This window comes from Drosophila persimilis, unplaced genomic scaffold (genome assembly GCF_003286085.1).
Source record: "Drosophila persimilis strain 14011-0111.01,24,50 unplaced genomic scaffold, DperRS2 tig00000000-arrow-pilon, whole genome shotgun sequence".
NCBI classification, from domain to species: Eukaryota; Metazoa; Arthropoda; class Insecta; order Diptera; family Drosophilidae; genus Drosophila; species Drosophila persimilis.
Window position 1 is genome coordinate 8,361,526 of NW_020825288.1, and position 19,964 is coordinate 8,381,489.

At 43.7% G+C, this 19,964-nt stretch overlaps 1 protein-coding gene across 1 annotated transcript; it reads left to right on the forward strand.

Annotated features, from left to right (window-relative positions):
• Positions 1–464: 464 nt before the first annotated feature.
• On the forward strand, positions 465–18,866 carry LOC6587273 (la-related protein 1). Its single transcript, XM_026984400.1, has 8 exons — positions 465–1,023; positions 1,970–3,075; positions 11,879–12,163; positions 12,245–12,269; positions 12,637–12,707; positions 12,793–13,832; positions 13,907–16,275; positions 16,339–18,866. The coding sequence occupies exons 2-8, from the start codon at positions 2,188–2,190 to the stop codon at positions 17,070–17,072; spliced, it is 5,412 nt and encodes a 1,803-aa protein (XP_026840201.1). The 5' UTR covers positions 465–1,023; positions 1,970–2,187; the 3' UTR covers positions 17,073–18,866.
• Positions 18,867–19,964: the final 1,098 nt, after the last annotated feature.

Here is a 19,964-nt window from a genome sequence, read left to right on the forward strand (position 1 = left end):
AAGTTGAACTATTTAAATAGAGGGGCTTAAGCGGGCTTAGTTCGTTTTTTTCATCATGTTTCGAAAATGAGAAGGTATTTTCGGCGTATTTCGGTATATTTCCGATGGTATGCGGTCACACTGCAGCTCTCTTCTGCAACGATTAAATGAGTCGTAATTTTGAACGGCCTTTTGAAAAGTGCAAGCAGAGCAACCAGAGAAAATTGCAAGGTTCGTTTTACGAAAAAAATAGCGAGAAGGCAAAATAGGCTTTATGTCTCAAAGGTATGTTAGTCAAAAGGGGTGTATTTTACCTGGAACTCGTTGCATTTTCTGTGAACCGTTGCCTGTTGTCCATACCCCATGTTTCCTCAAAAGTTTCCCAGCGAGTAGTGCGCCCCAGCGAGTACCCCCAAAAGCGGATTGACGAATTCAGCCTTTTTCGCCTCTCGCCGCGGCCCGTAAACAGCGACAGCACATGTTCGAGTTCAGAAATTTCCGAAAAACCACATGTCTGGGCACCAAGATTTTACAATATTTCTCTTTTCGGCGGTATAATGCGGCAAAGTGCTGCAGAAATATAGCAGATCGCTAGATCAACTGCACGGTAACGACAAACAATTGAAAAATCATTTCAATTTGCGACACAATTGTGTGAAAAATCACATTCGGGGCAATATTCGTAACCAAAACGTTCTACCACACTAGCGCGTGAGTGAGTGTGAGCGAGAGGGCGAGTGCAAAGTGTGCGACGAGTGAGAGAGAAAAGAAAACCCGCAAAAGCCAAAAGCATACGAAACAAAAGCAACAACAACAACAGCAGCAGCGTAAGAAGTGCGTAGTGAAGAGTGAACGCAAAGCAGAGCCAAAGTAGTGTAAAGCAGTGAGAGCGCGGCGCACAAGCACAAGTCGGCAAGAAGGGAAAGGGAATTTGTGTACCACAATTCTTTCTTCTTTTTGTGGCAGGCTCTCCGCGTGTTGTTGTTTGTCCTCTTTTGCAACCCGAATAGGAGCAACTCCACGTATTTTGAATTTCCATTATTGGTGCGTATTAGTGTTTAGTGTGTGTGTATGTGTGTGTGTGTGTGGTATACTTTTAGGTTGTGTTGTGTCCCGCGTGCATCTTTTGAAATCTGAGGCGAGTTGCAGTCCAATCAGCTGTTTATCAGCCAGGGCTGCAAGCTGCTGCTGCTTGCAGTGCATTGTTATTGCATAATCGGCAGATAATGCAATTTCCCAGCATTTGTTTATTGTTAGCACGCAACAACAATTATTACAACAACCAACTGTTGCACATGTTCTCTCTCGTTTGTTATTGTCTTTTGTTCGTGTTCTGTTTCGCTTCTGATTAAACTCCAACGCAGCGTAACGTAACGTAAGCCGAAACGTAAGCCCAGCAAGTGGACAGGGCGTCGCTGCTTGCCAGCCCTCGTCTGTGTGTGCGGCTGCCTTCTATAGTGTGGGTACGTCTTAACCTCACTTCTCGTTGGCCTGGCTGCTGCCTGCTGCATAATAATACATTTCAGTCGGTGCGCTCTCTCCTCGCCTCCATTTCGATTTGTCGTGCCTCATTACCTTTGGCCTGGTGCTATAGCTCTGTCCAGAACAAACCAACAAGAGGTGGAAATCCGATTCGCAAAGCAGCGTGAAAATTGCCATTGAATTTTGGATCTCGTAGGCGGTGTGGAGCGTGTGTGTGTGCGATGTGCCCCCAAACCTCGTAGCGCTCCCCAGCCTAGGCGAGGCTTCATCAGCACCACTATGGCCAGTGCATAATGATAGACGTGCTCGGGAGGCTCTACATTTATCCAGTTCTGCTGTGTGTCCTCTGCTAAAAAGGTCAAAGTGCACAGCATTAGTAGGGCTCTGTATGCGTATACGAATGCGTATGTGTGTGTGTATGTATCTATGTGAGCTGCAGCTGCGGCAACAACAAAAACAACAAGAACCATGAACTAACCTGATTACGTTCGCACTCTCATCGTTACAGTTTGAAGAACCTCCAACATCGATCTAGTGGAATATTTTTCTGACACGACGACGAATCATCGTGACAGGACAAGGAAGCAACCAAGGAGCACCGACCTGTACCTGGATCAGAAAATCAGAAGCCGCAGGAACTGCAGCAGCAGCTACCAGCATCTGAACCTGGAGTAGCGCATAGTGCTGCCTACTCTGGAGACGAAGGCACAGCCACAACCAGCGAGCATGTCCAGCAAAGAGGAGATGCCGTCCTCTGGGGCCGCTGTTGTGGGCGGTGCCACCGCAGCCACCACACCCAGTGCCGCTAGCAGCACCTCGTATGCCAACGTTGTCCAGAATCTGGACACCAAAAAGGGAGGTGTCCCAGTCGCCACTGCAGCTGCCGCTGCCGCTGCCTCATCCTCAGCCGTCGACAATAAGGAGAACCAACCAAATCTGAAGAGCCTCAAGTCGTGGAGTGAGGAAACCGCTGCCGCTGAAGCCGCTGGCGAAACTCTAGTCAGCAATGTCAGCCTGGCGCTGACCGGCGAGAAGCGTGCTGCCGCCGGTGGCGACAATACCGCCGAGAACTCATCCGAACTGGACGACAACAATGACTTTGTGCCGGTGCTATCCCATCATAGGCGGGACCGCAAAAAGGCCCGCAAGGACAAGCCCCGTGAGCAGCGCATCGACAGGCCGCAGCAGCAGCAACAGCATCCAGGCAGTGGCGCTGGTCAGAATCAGAAACCACTGCAGCCCGGCAGACGACCAGCTGGAAACGGAAATGGAAATGGCAATGGCAATGGTGGTGCCTCTGATGGGGCCACCGATCGCAAGGCAACGGTCCGTCCACGGGCTCCACGCGGCGGCAGTCCACGCAAATCGGGTGCACCCGGTGGCGTCACAGGAGCTGCTGTCGTCAGTGGGAAGGTACAACACAAGGATCGCAAATCGGACACCTCACCCAGTGCTAGCCTCGAGGCCAATAGCAGCGGCAACGAGGCCAAATCCGGAGACGGCGAATCGCAGGCGGCCGCAGGAGCAGCAGCCGGTGGCGCAGCACCAGCTGCAGCAGCTCCTCCACCCAAGCGATTCGTAGCAGCGCCACCGCCTAAAGTCAATGCCTGGAAGGTGAGTAAAGGAATTCTTTAAATTGTTCAAAGACCAGAGCCTGAAAGTGGTTTCATTTATTCTATAATTAGAGGATCTACAAATGTTCTAAGAATTTGAATATTTTCGTAATATTTCACTAGAAACACTTGCCGTCGTATGGCTTTAGTATTGATTATTTTTAGGTCCCGTTTTGGTATAAGGGATCTCTGGGGAACCTGCCTTTCGGTGGAAAACAATCCTCTTCGAGATTGTGTCATCGAATGCGTTATTTTCCCCTTTTTTGGCCTGGAGGCAGTAATTTTTCTTTGCTAATTCCATAGGGAATTTGGGGATGTCCCCACCTCCACCCCCACCAATTTTCGGTATTAGGCAACACTATTCAAATCGATGCGCACGTTTTTCTCGGGTTACAATTTGATTTTGGTTTTGATTTTTTTGTTTTGCTTTCCTTCTCTTTTTGTCGGAATTGCGTCTTAAAATGTGATGGAATGGAACGTAAAAACAATGTCCATACATGTGTGTGTGTGGCTCTGCATGCGGTGTGTGTGTGTGTGTGTGTGTACGTTTTCTGTTGGTAAACAAATGTGCGTAGAATGACATAGACGAAGCGACAGAGCAAAGCAAGCCAGCTGATGAACACGAATGCAAGGCAAACAGCCCGAAGAAGCGTAATGGAAACACGTTTTCCGTTCCGCGGTGTTGTTTTTGTTGTTGTTGGGCCCACGAAGATTACCAAATTGTATCTCATAGATAAATTGCATAATATACGAAACGAATAGCAAAAAACCAAAAACATTTGCCAAAACAAAGCAAAAAGAACCGAACAGAATCAAGAAAGAGAGAAACAAACACACACAAACCTTTTTTGTTGCGCTTCGTTTATTTTTTATTTATATTTTGTGTATTATGCAACGCTAAAATGAAAAGAAAATGGCAAAAAAGACGCCGGCCCACCCTCCCCCTTTGGCTTGTTTGTTGGTTTTTTTTATAGACATTTTTATTCTTGTTTAATTCTTTCAATTTCCTTTTCATGCTCTTTCTTCCAATTTAGTTATTTTTTTGTTTAATAATTTCTATTCCATTTGGCATCTGGTTTTTTGTTGTTGTTGGTTGTCGCAGCGAACGAGAGAAAAAGTAAAATATATTTTGCAACTAAAAATAAATGTCAAGGTCAGCCGTATATCTGTATTTTACCCACCCACCCCAAACGAAACGTAAGCATAAAGCAGAGAAGTAAAAAAAAGGTGAAATAAAGGGAAATCCATTTCGAGCAAAAGAAGGCGTGGCTAATTCTTCTTTCTACCGGAAAGTTAGAGCTGGTAACGAGTTAGAGATTTGCTTTCTATCACGTTTCTTGGTTTCCCCTCAACCACCCTCCCCTGCTCCAATGCAAATCAGTAGCTCACTTTTGACATTCTTTTGCATATGCTAATTTCCGACTAATTAGGAAGCAAAAACAACAACCACATAAGAAGAAGAAGCTTTATTTTAAACCTTCTCTTTGAGACTTGTTCAACTGTTGCCAAGGCGAGCCACTACTTCCCCTACGATTTGCTTCCGCTGATATCGGTCTACAGGCTACAGGCAGCAAGCAGATCACTCCATTACTGTCAGCAAGCAGTTCAGTTCACTCCATTAGTGATAGCAAGCAGTTGGATCCGTTACTGAAAGCAAGCTGTTTACTCCGTTACTGAGAGCAATCTCCTGTGTTGGAGAGCATCAAACGTAAAAGGAAGCAGTTCAATTTGCATGTGGAAAACAGCATACTGCTTTTATATCTTGCCTTAATTATGTTTGTTTTGTTTTGTTCTTTTCAAATGTCATGCTGTCTTAACCGATTGGGCTTGCTTTGGTTCAATTCTTGTTTTAGCCCAAAACACGACGTCTACGTTTCACGCCTCTGCCTCTGCAATAGTGCAACGCGGCGGCAGCGTAAAGCGTATCCAAATTCAAAAGTCCACGCCAGTACCCGTTGACGTGTTCCATTGAAGAGTTCGGTAGCCCGCCCGGTTGTTTCGATTAGACGAGAAACGAATATTAATTATTTAAACTATTATTATTAGCAAGTGTTTGCTGCGGTGGTGATCGCGAATTAGCACGCGAAAACGGCACGTGTTCTCGGAACAGCCACGTAAAACGTAGTCACTAACGTGTGGTTGGGTCCACTGTTGCGAAGCGATTAACAATAAATAAAGAAATTATAATAATACACATACAGAAAAGAATAACGTTGAAAACGTGGAAGTTATAACTCGATATACATATGTATATGTGGCATATATACACTTGTTGATATCAGCGGCGTGAGTGCAAAAGTGTTTATGTGTGCGCTCTCTCTCGCTCTCTCTGTGTCGTATGTGTGCCATTTCTCGTTCCGTCAGAGCATTACGTTTACGTTGTCTCGTAAGGCTGATTTGTTCCGTTAGAGAGTGATAGTTGTCGAGACCCTCTCTCTGGTTCTCTTTCCATCCGAGTACAGTAATCAAGAGGAAGAAGCACAAAACAATCAAAAACATGAAAACGAAAGTAAATATATGCAATCATCTTAACAACTTAATGACTGTTTCGTGTGATGTGTGTGTACATATATGTATTATATTAGAACTTATTCATAGATTAATGAAATGTGTGTCACAGCTAGAGATGGTCAGGGGCTTCGGGCTCTAAGGGAAACGCTAAGAAATATGTAAAAATCCAACCAAGAAAAAGCAAATCGGACTTATCTTCAAGGAATTTTATGATTTTTTTTTGTTTAGTTTTCTAAAACATTTTGTTTTATAAATAATATAAATTCACAGCTAAAAAATTATATTTGTTGATCCAAAACAACAAAGGAAACTCTACAAATGCAATCCAAGAAACTCGTCTAAGTATTATACGTTATCATATTTGTTATTGTTTTTCTTCTTCTTTTTTTTATTATTATTAAACAACAACAGTCCGGTCTCTAGTTACGTTCTATTTATAAACATTTATAGGGCGATCGGGGCTTACAAATTGTAATCCGTCTCAATTAACGTCGCTGACACTATCACGTTGCAGATCGTCGACGAGGTCCCCCGGTGGGGTATTCATTAGTCAAACCCAGATGTGAAATTTAATGCTTTGAGGGAATATTTTCCACTCCACCATTCGAAATATTTACATATCTACATACCTCTCTATAAGGTTTTTAGTTACGCTTGGCTCTCAAATTATTTTGAATGCAAAAATTTTACATTTGTTTTATTTATGTATTACCAAAGACTATACAATAGTATAGTATAGTATAGTATAATAGGTATTGTATAGTCTTTGGTATTACCCACTTCTCTGGTTATGTAATGTCTGTATGTAAATGGGATCTGCTGAGACTGCAGATCAGATTATATATACGGTACGGTATATGCCTTTTGTTGCGGATTTTCATATTCGTTTTGCTTTCATTGTCGCACCATTACTTGTGGGGACTTCCTATTTCTTTGTGCTGGAAATCTTAACGACTATCATCTGTTTTCTTTGAAAAAGACTGAAATGAATCTGATAAGAATTTATTTTTTCCTCTTCTTTCTTCGGATAAGAGTTCCTTATACCATTTCCTTTCTTTGTATAGGAGTTTCTTATACAATTTTCTTTCTTTGGATAAGAGTTCCTTATACCATTTTCTTTCTTTGTATGGGAGTTCCTTATACCATTTTCTTTCTTTGTATGGGAGTTCCTTATACCATTTTCATTCTTTGTATAGGAGTTCCTTATACCATTTTCTTTCTTTGGATAAGAGTTCCTTATACCATTTTCTTTCTTTGTATGGGAGTTCCTTATACCATTTTCATTCTTTGTATAGGAGTTCCTTATACAATTTTCTTTCTTTGGATAAGAGTTCCTTATACCATTTTCATTCTTTGTATAGGAGTTCCTTATTCCATTTTCTTTCTTCGCCTAAGTTCTTTATTCCATTACTTTTCTTTAATTATAATTATCCATAAGATCGTTAACCATAATATCATTAGATCATTTTATGGGCAAAGTTGTGTAGATTTAAAAAAATTAATTGAATGTTCTGGAGCTATTTTTTCTTGATCGTCTTTTATGTACCACTAGATGGCAATACCAAAAGAATAATTGAGCACCGGTAGTCAATCGATAGTATATGTAGCGGCCTTGTGAAAAGTATAAACACTTTGAAGACAAAGCGAAATCAAATCAACAAAATATTATAAGATAAGATATCGGCCTTGGCAACTCAATTTATTCGATAACATTCGATTGTACTTTGGGGTTTACCTGAACTTAAAATAAGGTTTTTGGATCGATTGCTTTATACGATATTTATTAGGTTCAACAGATGATTTTTTTTTTTTTTATGCCTTCAAAAATGATTCTTTACCGCAACCCTTACCCTTTTTGATGCAATTTAAACTTTGTTGACTGATAAGTTGCCATATGTACTCTGCAGTATCTATAGTTTTGTATATAAGGAGGTGCCCGCCCGGTGGGGTCTGTTGGCCCAGTGTTGACTCCCTCATGAGCCATTTGTTTGTCTTGGCTTTCAAAAGGCGCTGCCGCAGTTCTTATCAGTTGTTTACTTGTTGATTTTTTGAGTAATTATTTACCGAAAAAGTGAGCCAACTTTATTTTTTGCGCGCCATATTGCTTTTAGGCAGCTTCTGGTATACAAATGTACATATTCATATTCCATATAATAAAGCATTTTGAAGGAAATCCTATCTACCTTTTATATAATTTGAACTATAAAGTTTATTCATCTGGTGATGGCTATCAACTAGTGCCCCTTACTCTATCCATTTTGTGATTCCAATTAGTCACAAAGAAGCCTGAACGTACCAAAACGTGCTGTATAATATTAAATGTGCAATTATTTATTTTAAAAGTACATATACGTATATAGCCGATAAGAATGAAACTTGGAATTCATTGGCATTGCAGGTGCTCTAGTTTCACGGTTTCCATTCGATTCTATTATTATATTATTTATTATTCTATTATTTGTATATTTTATTATTAAACTAAATGTACTAGAAATACGAAGAATGTTCTCGGAAAAGACAAAGTTCTTTTGTAGGAAAATAAAACAGGAATAAAAGGAACAAATTATGGAGTACTCGAAAATACTAGAAATACCAAAAGAACGAGGGATGACCTTAGAACAGATAAAGTTTTTTTTTTCGGAAAAATACTAGTAAAAAAAAAAATAACAAAAATAGTTAGTTATTTTGTATGAAAGAAAATATAATATTCGAATGTACTAGAAATACTAAAAGATCGAAGAATGATCTCAGAATTATTTCATTCAAATAATCTTCGCCACACCCCTGAACCCGCATTCGCATAGAATACATCCCTTAAGACATGATATATCATGATCGAAATTCATGATTTCTACAGTCAAAATACTGTCCATTCATTGTAATGGGGTATAGTCGGGGCATAGAGGGTACTTGAACGTCGAGAACTTCTTTCTAGTTCACTTTCTCGTGTTATTGTTGTGTTTACTTCTTATATTGCTGGCTCGATAAGAGCTCTGCCTGCTACGCACTTAATAAAGTCCGCTCCACCACTCGATGCCAGCGACAATAACAACTTCTATCTCGCTCTCTCTCTCCCATCTGCCCATGCGGCCGGCCCACCCACTCAAACCGACAGCCCACGATCAGTGGCTGTCGCTGAGCGGTGTCACTGGAGTTCGTCGCCACGAAGTCGGATCCGAGCCGACTCTCTACACCCCTCGCGCGAGTCTTTGAGCAATCGCCATTCAGTGTAATCGCTTACTTAATCGCCAATAAAACTAAAAATAGAAAAATAGAAATAAGTAAAGAGAAAAATAGTCATTAAATTGTTTGCGTGCATCACAACGACCTTTTTTGAAATAAATGGAAATATAATTCATGTAAAGCGGAGATTTAATATACTTGTTCTCTCACCTAACTATCTATCTATCTCTCTTTCACTCACCTTACTCACCTTACTATCTCTCTCTCTCTCACTCACCTTACTATCTCTCTCTCTTGATCGGTATTGTCTCTCTCTATCTCCCACTCAACCACGTTTTCTGGCTATTTTTACATACCGGCATTATTACTCGTATTTGAATTTTCTAAAACGCAAAAAATTGTTGATGTGGTGTGCCCTGCCCCCCTTTAACCTCCCACCTCCCAAGTGTTTACCGCGAGAGAAGGTTGACTTGAATCGGGAATGTTGGCCTTTTTGCACGTTTCTATAACTCTCGATCCGGTCCTCGGTCCCCGGTCCCGATCATTGTTTGCTTTATTTTTACCTTTTTTTTTCTGTTTGTATTTATTTACGATTTCATTTGTTGCTATCTTGGTCGGCTCCGATCGCAATTCTAATGCCATTTAAAATAGTAGTTTTCCAATGCAGGCGCCTCAGTTGTCTTTCAGCGATCGACCGTTGTAGAACCTATCATTTATCTATTGATTTCGGAGATATACAAGTGTGAAATTTTGAAAAGCGAAAGTGAATAAAGCTCAATTGATTGGCAAGTTGATGTTTTGTAAATCTTTAAATAATCTGGAATAATCTAGAATGTCAAACCTAGTCCAAAACATTCTGTTTATATTTGAATGTGCCTTTGGTAATTTACAATCTATAGTACAAACAAGAAAAGCTCAAAATAGTTTGAAATACTATTAACTGACTAAAAACTAAGTATTTTTCTTCTGAAAATGGTCCTAAATTTTATTACATAAAATATATTTAAGAAAATTTCAAATAAAAGTAACTTTTGAAGCTATAAATCTACCTCTTATCGAATGACCTTGAATACCATACTTCTAATCGTAAAATTATTGAGCATATTTTAATGACCTCTCTCATGCGTCATCCATCGTTGATGCCGGGAGGTTCAAAATGTCTAATGCGATAAGAAGCATACCCAAAAGTGTATAATTATAGAAACATGTGCTTTGGCACTCGTCCATTAAGTGGATGCGTGGAAAATTAGAACATTTTTTGAATACTTCGGATACACGTTAAGAAAAATTATCCGTTAGTTCACTGAAAGGAATAATTTTAGATTTTTAAAAATTATTCCTTGTAAAACGGAGGTATACAAAGCCACTTTCCATATGGTCTCTCCTCTCTCTCTGTAACCTCCTTTTCAATCTCTTCATTTTGGAGTTTTTCCACCCGTGTGTCGCCATGGTCCCGCTCTCTCGCTCGCTCTCTCTCTCTCCTTTTCGCCTGGCGGCCTACGTGCCGAAAATCACATGTTGTTTTTTTTGTCTCTGCCTCTGTTTTCCCAATGTTACAATTACAGCACGGTGCGAGCGAGATGGCGAAGATCTTTTGTTAATCCGATTTGGCACCTGTTTGGGTGAGGGTTTCCCTGTCGGGTGTTTGAACTTTCAAAAACAATAATATCAAAAGTTTGAATATTGGGCGTATGCATACATATATAGAAAAAACGTATAAAAACAAAACTCAAATTGGATAAACACTTCATCTCACGTACGCACTTAAAGGGAGAGAGAGAGAGAGAAAACCTGTATGCATACAGGGTGCCCGGCCTGCGCTGGCTCTCTCTCTCTCGCCCGGCATTACTTGGCTGCGTCGTCACTCTTCTGGCGCACGCTCTGACCGATTTGCTTGTCGGTTTTTCGCTCTCACTCTCTCATACGCATCCATAAACCGGCGCATAAATATGGGCTGTTTTTTGTTTTTGTTTTGAATCGGCGTGTATTTCAATACCCTGCGAGAGGGTATTATGAGTAGGCCGAATGTTAGAAGCTCTGAATAAGGAAAATAAATAAAAGGGGTTAAAAAACGTATCACTATATGGCTGCCGTATAATAGATGAGGTGCAAATATCATAGTACATATCGACTTGGAAGGGTATCAAGTGAATCGAACCTCAAAGTTAGCTTCTCTCTTGTTTTTATGGTTGCGCTGTAAAAACCAGTTGTTGTTTTTGCTCTTGCTTTCGCTCTTGCTCTCTGCCTCTCTCTCCCTCACTGTTGCAGTTGTTGTTCTCTGCCCTGCCTCCTTTTCTGCCTCTGCTTCTTTGTGCGCCTTGCTTTTGCTTTTGCTCACGTAGCCAGCGCGTGGACAGGCCGCAATGATGGATGGTGGGGGGGATAAGAGGCAGCGACAGCGGCAGCGGCAGCGCCGCCGTGTCGGTGCTCTGCTATGCTCGAAGCGAACAAAACACGACAAGCAGTTCAGCGGAACGGACGTTCAGAATTTCCAGTCAATTGTCAATTGTTTAAATAAAAGTCAACATATAAAAACCCCCACAACTGTGCTAACCCAACCGTACCGTGGAAAAGCAACAAAACACAGCGTACAAGTGTTATATTTGAAGCAAAAACAAACACTGAACATTGCGATAAGCGATTAGCAAAGAAAATCTACAGTGAAAATATCCATGGAAAAAAAACCTTGTTTTAATTAGCCAATTTTCAGGTAATTTTCATAGTGTGTGCTTCCCAAGAACTGCTGGGGATATTGTATACCATATAACGTGATGTGCGCGTTGGCCCCTGCAATGAACCGAAACTGGGTTAGGGACACTCCCCAGCGTAAGAGGGGAAGCGGCGGTCTCTTGGCCCAGAGGTTGAGGTTAGAATCGGAGCCAAGCTGCGCGTGAAGCAATGGGCTACAGGGGGAGTCGGGTTGGCCAAGTGTAGGGTGTCGAGACTCCTAAAACGAAGTTGAATTGATTTTTTGTTTGTTTGCTTTTGGGAGTGAAACCCAAGACGACGCATGTGTCATGATCTAACTATCAGGCAGTGGAAAATTTTCATATTCTCAGATATTGTATACATATCTCTTATTTGGTGTTATGTTGTGTTTGTGCTTCCAGATATCAGCAAAACAGTCGTCGAGCCCCAAGGCAGGAACCTCTCCATTGGACAAGCGTGTGTTGCAGCCAAAGCAGCAGCAATCCCAAACCAAGCAGACGACTGCCAGCAATAATAATATTAGTAATAATAATACTAACCAAGGCGCACAGACTACTACCGGCAGCGGAAGCAGCAGCCAACCCAACAAAAAGACACAACAACAACAACAATCCCAGCAACAACAGGGAGCATCAGCAGCAGCAGCGGCAGCGGCAGCATCAACAGCGACTACTACACAGACAGCAACAAGCAGCAGCGGCAGCAGCAGCACAGCGGCAACCACAGCCCCAGCAACAGCAGTAGCACCACCCGCAGCAGCAGCCCCCATCACTGAGGCAACCACAACAACTGGTGAGTGTTCAAAAGATATATAGAATGGCAATAGATGGACACTACATCAATTAAATTCAAAAACCAAGTGCGCCATAGAGCATCTCAGTAGGGGAGGGCAGGAAATCTTCTGTTTCTTGCCAGAAAATATATAAAGTAAAGAGAAAGACTCGTGTTTTCTGGACAGCAGCGAACCCCCAGCGGCGAAGAGAACGAGCCCTATGCCATCCGCCATGTGACTTTGCTCTCCCCCACATCCATACCCACGCAGACATTCCTCTCATTCTCTCTGTAATGCTCTGTGAGAGTATGTTGAATGGCCTGATTATTTATTTATAAACGCTTTGCATTTCTTATCCACCCCCCACCCAAAAAAATAACCATATAGTAGTGGATGCCAGTCAAGCGGATGCACTTGCCAAAGTCGTGGTAAAGGACAAGAAGAAGGTCAACCAGAAGGTGAGTCAACATCATGAGGTGTCCTCAGCAGCAGAAGCAACAACTGAAAGCCCTTCCCTTCCCCCGTTCCTTCCCGTGTATGTAGGCCAGCGATTTCAGCAACGTTGGTGATTGGCCGACGCTTATTGGAGGAATTTCTGGCAGTGGCAAAGCCACCAGCAACGAACCCAAACGCAACCCAACGAAAAAGCAACCAGCTAAAGCAGCACCCGCAACCAGCGTCACTACAAGTGAAGTTGCCACAGAGTCTAACGTCGCAGGCGCCACTTCCAGCAGCACCAACAGCAGCAGCAGCAGCAGCAGCAGTAGCAGCCAAGCTACAGCCACAGGATCGGCAGGACCAGCAACAGCTACAGCCGGCACGAGCCATGATGCCAAAGCCCAGCGAGAAGCCGAGCTATCCACTGGCAGTGCCACTGCACCAGCTGCTGGCCCCCTTGCCGGCTCTGCCGTCAACAAAAAGATACCCAAGCACAAGTGGCGTCCGCTGCAAATCGATCTGGCCAAGTCCAGTCGCCCTAAGCCCATTGGCGGCCGACCCCATCGGCGACTCAGCGACGATGGCGTCGATCAGCGACGCCCGCCGCGTGTCTACCACGAACGGGGGCCGGCGCCAGCCAATGGCCGGGGTGGAGCTGGAGCCGATGCTACTGCAGCAGCAGCAACGGAGTCCACACGGCCACACAGTGGCCGGCATCCGTACATTGCCCGCACCACGACTGCTCCGACCGAGCGCGTGGATTCCTGGCGTAGCAGCGGCAGCGCCGGCACCAATGCAGTTCCCTACGATGAGCAACGCTCGGGGGGCCCAGGGGCAGCAGCAGCAGGCGGTGCCGGGGCAAGTGCCGTGGTGCGGGGACCGCGACGCTTCCGCACGCCGTACCGGGGCGGGCGGCAGGGCCGGGGTGGATTCACAAGACAGGGACCAGGTCGTCCGACTAATCGCATACCACGCCATCTGCTAGCTTCGGGCGAATATGCAAGCTTTTTGCCAGCGGACGCGGCTGGCGCAGATTCTGCCCAATCCACGTACGTGCTCATGGGCACCCATTACTTTGGCAATGTGCCAGCCTCCTATATCGAAATGGATGCCAACAGCGTCAAGGAGGCACTCAAGAAGCAAGTGTAAGTACACCGGAAGGATCTCTTAATCCACTGATTAAAACAATATTTTTTTAACTCCCGTTTCCTCCCCACAGTGAATACTATTTCAGCTCTGATAATCTTACCGGTGACTTCTTTTTGCGCCGCAAAATGGACCCCGAAGGGTATATACCGGTGACATTGATCGCCTCGTTCCATCGGGTTCTTGCTCTGACCACAGACGTGGCCCTGATTGTGAATGCCATCAAGGAATCGGATAAACTAGAGCTTTTCGAGGGCTACAAGGTGCGCACCAAGACCACGCCCACCGTTTGGCCCATCAGCGATGCACCAGATGCTGCCGGCAAGGATCAGCAGCAGCTGCAGCCGCAGCCGTCGCTGTCAAAACAGGAGACGAACGAGAAGCCATCATCAGAGAAGCAGCAGACTGGGGCGGATGCCGAGGATGCAGCACCGGAGGAGAGTTCACCTCCCGCCATCCTCACATCTGCAATGGCCACCAAGCCACTGAGCAGCATCCCGCCGCCACCGCGGCCGCGCAACTCTCAGAATTTGGTGCCCAAGATGCTGCAGGAGAAGCAGCAGCACCAGCGATCGACGATCAATTCGGTGAATGCCATCAGTGTGCTCACCCAGCAGGTGGAGGGCGGTGCTGCAGAGCTGGCCGGACATTTGAGCGGACTGGCGGAGAGTGTTAAGCCAAAGCCTGATAAGAGGGCGGCACCCAAGGCTGGAACGGGACCAGGAGCAGGAACCGGAAACGGATCAGGGGCTGTTGCTGGCGCTGGTGCTGTTGCTGGGGCAGCTGTTGCTTTGGTTGCGGAGCCGGAGGGCATGTGGAAAGAGGTAAAGAGACGCTCGAAAACAAATGCTTTAAAAGAAAATGCTACTAAATCCTCCACCACCAACAACACGTCCACGACAACACAACAACAACTACAACAACAATCGCTTTCACAAACGCTCAACAACAATAATAATTATAATAATAATACTGTTAAAAATGTCAAAACGAACAACAACAACAAAAACACCACCGTCACCGCAAACGCCACCTCGTCCAAGTCCACGTCCACGTCCACCACGTCCTCGTGTGCATCCAACAACGCCCCATCCAACAACGCCTCATCAACAACAATCACCGCTGCTGTCTCTGTGTCGTCCGCCGCCACCGCTGCCGTCGCTTCCTCTGTCACCGTCACCACAACCACAAAAACCACTACAACCACCACCACCACTACCACCACCACCAACAACAACAACAACAACAACAATAATAAGAAAACATCCTCTGCCAACGCTTCTTACTCCAACACCAATTCGAAATCCTCCTCCTCCTCCTCCAAAACAGCTGCTGCGCCATCCGCTCAGTGCCATGCCGAAAAGGAAGAACTAGACTTTCAATTTGACGAGGAGCTGATGGACCCCATACCCGCCACCGGACGCATCAATAACTTCACCGAAAACTTCTCCGACGATGACGAGAGCGATTACGAATTTGCCGATCGCGATATCAATAAGCTGCTGATTGTCGCCCAGGTGGGGCGACCACCCAAACACGAAGGTTACGATCGCACCGCCGACTTTACCTCACGCACGAAAATCACCCAGGATCTGGAGAACATCATTAACGATGGTCTGGTCAACTACGAGGAGGATCTGTGGACCACCACCAATGTGGTGACCGACTATCGCACCGTCAATGTGATCTCGCAGGCGGATTTCGAAAAGCTAGCTGCCACCGGAGTTGTGCCCAATCGTGGCAAGAGTGCGGCCGTGCAAAAGCAAGTGCCACCACCGCCGCCAGCCTACCTGGAGGATCTGGATGCAGACGACACCCTGGTTGGTGACACTACGCTCAATTCCACGCTGAACTCCACGCTCAAGTCCCGTCGTGCCCGCTTCTATGCTGCCCCCAATTCGCACTCAATTGATCCGCGAACGCCACGCAAACGCAAGCTCCGCCACACGGCCAATCCGCCCGTGGAGGCGCATGTGGGCTGGCTGCTGGACACGGTCGAGCATAGGCCGCGCACAACCTCGATGGGCTCGTCGGCGGGCACATCGCCCACCACCTCGTCGTATGGCTCGTTCGGATCGTCGGTGCCGCAATCGCTGCCCGTTTTCCAGCATCCGTCGCATGCTCTGCTCAAGGAGAACAACTTCACACAGCAGGCCTATCACAAGTATCATTCGCGATGCCTCAAGGAGCGCCGCCGGCTGGGCTTTGGCCAGTCGCAGGAGATGAACACCCTGTATCGCTTCTGGTCGTTCTTCCTGCGCGAGAACTTCAACAAGACGATGTACAATGAGTTCCGCACTTTGGCCCTGGAGGATGCCGGCAACGGGTTCCGCTACGGGTTGGAGTGCCTGTTCCGATTCTTCTCGTACGGCCTGGAGAGGAAGTTCAGGCCGAGCATCTATTTGGATTTCCAGGACGAGACCGTGGCCGACTACGAGACGGGTAAGCATCATTTGGGATTCTCCTCTAACTAGTCGTTTATTAACTTTTCTCCCCCTGTGGCAGGTCAACTGTATGGCCTCGAGAAGTTCTGGGCCTTCCTCAAGTACTACAAGAACAGGGAGAAGCTGGAGGTTCAGCCCAAGCTGGCCGACTATCTGAAGAGCTTCAAGACCATCGAAGATTTCCGTGTGGTGGCGCCAGAGATAGATGAGATGCTGCAGGGTGTGGGCAGCCTGCATCCCGGACGGCAGCTCAACAGGCATCGCAGTGTGTCCGAGAGCGATGGCACCGCCGTGATCACGGCTGGTGGTCGTCGCTTGAACACCACCATCACCAATCGCAGTGACTATGTGGGACGTTTGATCCAGCAGCAGCAGCAGCACCAACAACAGCAGCAGCACCAGTACCAACAACAGCAATATCATCAGGGATACGGCGGTAACCAGAACCGCAGACGCACCGGCTCCTTTGGCAGCAGCACAGTGCGCACTCGTAGCGGTTCGCTGGGCAACAAGCCGCAGGTGGTCCATCGCAACCAAGGATCGCAACACGAGCTGCGACGGGGTGGCAGCAATTCGGGCCTGGCGGTACACAAGCGTCACCATCATCAGCAGCAGCAGCAGAAGCCCAAGCAGCAGGCTCAGGGTATATCACAGACAAATAACACAGTGCGGGCCTCCACATCGGCGGCAGCAGCAGCAGCGGCAACAACAACAGCGCCAGCGATAGTGGCGGCATCAGCAGCAACAGCAGCGACGGCGGCATCAGCGTCGTCCTCGTCATCGTCGCAGAAGTAGAAAACATAAAAATGCAGACACATTTTTTCGATTAGACATAAGTTATTTTGCGACTTAGTTGGGAGCACTCCTCCTCTCTTTTGTTCACTATTCATTCTTATTATTCGTCTGTAGAAGCAGCAGTAGTTGTAGTCGGTTCGAGTCAGGCGTAAAATGGGGAAAGAGGCGTGTCAGTGTGGCCTCTTTAGTAGCATAATTAAGTAAAATTTTTTGAAATTTTGTTTTTTGCAATTTGCCCAACGCGTTGGTTTTAGTAGTAATAATGATTATGATATCTTTCGTTTTCTTTTTTGTCTGCAGTCCCTTGAAAAGAAAAATTTAGCTTATGAAATGCTCAATGTTAGCTGTTCGAACACACAGATACACCCCATACACAGATACAGAAATACAGTGACAAAACACTCGGTAGCCACTAAGCGGGGGTCCCAGTGCCAATCAGCCATGATCTAGAAACTGAATGACTATTATAATAATTATTATATTTTGTTTGTTGAATATTCTGTTTTTTTTTTTCTTTAAATCAGATCTTTTTTTTTCCTACTTGAAGCAGAGCGTTATAAAATAGACGTAATGCCCATCAACTGTTGTACGGTGTGAAAAAAAAATTAAAACCAATAACGATAATCCCTTAAATAACATATTCCCCTAACGAAAAGTGAAAGGAAAGCAAAGCAAAGCGAAACGAAACGAAACGAAACAAAGTTTAATATAAACCATCAGAAACCAAATGATCTGAATTCAAATAAAAACATTTTGTAAATTAAAGCGAAACGTTATATACATACATATATATACGCGCAAGAGCACCTTATATATAATAATATATATATATTCTTATTATTATTATTATTATTTCCCTGTGTGTGACCTAAGCGCAAATGTAATGTAATTTTTTTAAGAGACAACGAGAGAAACCCTTACACTACACACCCAATTGAGGCATGCGGGGCTCAAGTGCCAGCGAATTTTAGTTATGTAAGCATTTAAAGCAAAACCCAATCGCAATCGGAATTAGAGCCGGGGAAAACGGAGACCGAACCGTAGACCGTAGCCTTTGCACACTGCCCCCAAGTCTGTCAATCTATCGTCGAATTGGTCTTACAAAAATAAGTGGAAAAAAACTACACCTCAAAACTTCGTACCCCGCCAAGCATTTAGAAGCATGTCAAAAAACCCATTTATTATTTACGTTTAGTTTTTGCACTTGTTACTTTTTTTAATTCGGAGAAAGAAAAAAAAACGAAAAAAAATTTAAAAAACAGAAAATGTCAAGTCCAAAAAAAGTTGAAAACTTTCTAGAGAACATAAGGCAGAGCAGATCATGCGAATCGAAAAGAAAATCAATCGTAAAATATAACGAAATTTGTTTCGTCTAGTTGGTAAATCATTAAAAAACATTTACAAAAAATGTGAGAAATCAAATGTAAGCTTAATACTGATATTTATCCATATATCTGCGCGTATATCTACAATATCATACATATATACATATAGGGACAGCATCCGACTTTAAAGCGAAAATATAACGCTACGAACTGTGAAGTTAAGTTCGATGCCGTCTGATCAGATACAGTCGAGCAGTTTGCAAAACTCTCGGTCGGCTGAAATAATTCCTCAAGAGCCTAAATCAATGAAATACACAATCGTTCGATCCATCAGCTCCTCGGTAATATGCTTCGCTCATCTAGCCTAAGCAAATACACCCTACACCCCATAACCCCCCTCCCCCACAAAAAATATGAAAAAAGTGCAAAGAACCCTTTCATTAAATATTATTTCTTTATACACACATTAGATATCTGTAAATATATTTCTTCTGCTTTTTAAAATGTCGCCTTATCAATTTTAAAAGCACGCAATCCCTCAGACACCTATTGGCCAGACGCTGCTATACGAGCTTAATGATCTACCAATAATATAGATATAGGTATACCTACATATATCTATCTATCAATCTGTATACCTATCTATTTAGATGCACATCGCTTGATGTCCGACGACAATTCATTAGGCTGTTGCATGATTATATATAGTTTTTGCCACAGCTATTCTGTTTTTCACATGAAGTGTTGACTTTAGTTTATTACTTATAGAATTATAATGATTGAACCAGACGCCACACATTACCCCCACATCTGTGCCCTTTAAGTTTTCAATTTTTATATAATTAGTTTACACTTAAATCTATATGATATGATATGATATGATACGAGATACGAGATACGTTACCAACCAACCTACGAGATGAAAACAATGGAAAATCTATTAAAAGTAATTTTGTAAGCAAACTTAATATTGAAAAATACGATACGTGAGAAAAAAAACTAAGAGAAATAACTAAATAAAATAACGAAGGACAAGATTATTGTGAAAAACGTGATAGTTTAAACCATAAAGAGTAATATTTACTACTATTATTATATTAATAATTAATTATAGCGATGCGTATATATACAACACACATGTATGTATGCATGTTTATGTAAAACGGAAAATGCAACAAATTTCTAAACTAACGTAAACAAAAAAAAAAATACAAAAAATTTTTTAAAATTACCAACACAAAAAAAAATGTTAAAAACAATGAGTAGAAAAACTAAAACAACAAAAAAAATGAATAAAAAAAACTTGAAAAAAACCAAAAACTTCTATGCAGTTTTTACTTTTGATTAAATAAATCTCAGATCAGATTATGATTAAATAGTATTTTCCTGAAGAAATGGAATCCGCAAGGAATAATGAATTTCTTAACATTTATGGAATTTATTATATATGTATCTGATTCCAATCTATATCTATCCAAAGATGCCCGGATAGAATCCGGAAGCAGAAATATAAAGCCTGCAAATTTTACACGAATTTTACTTGCATTTCATGTATTATGTAGTACGT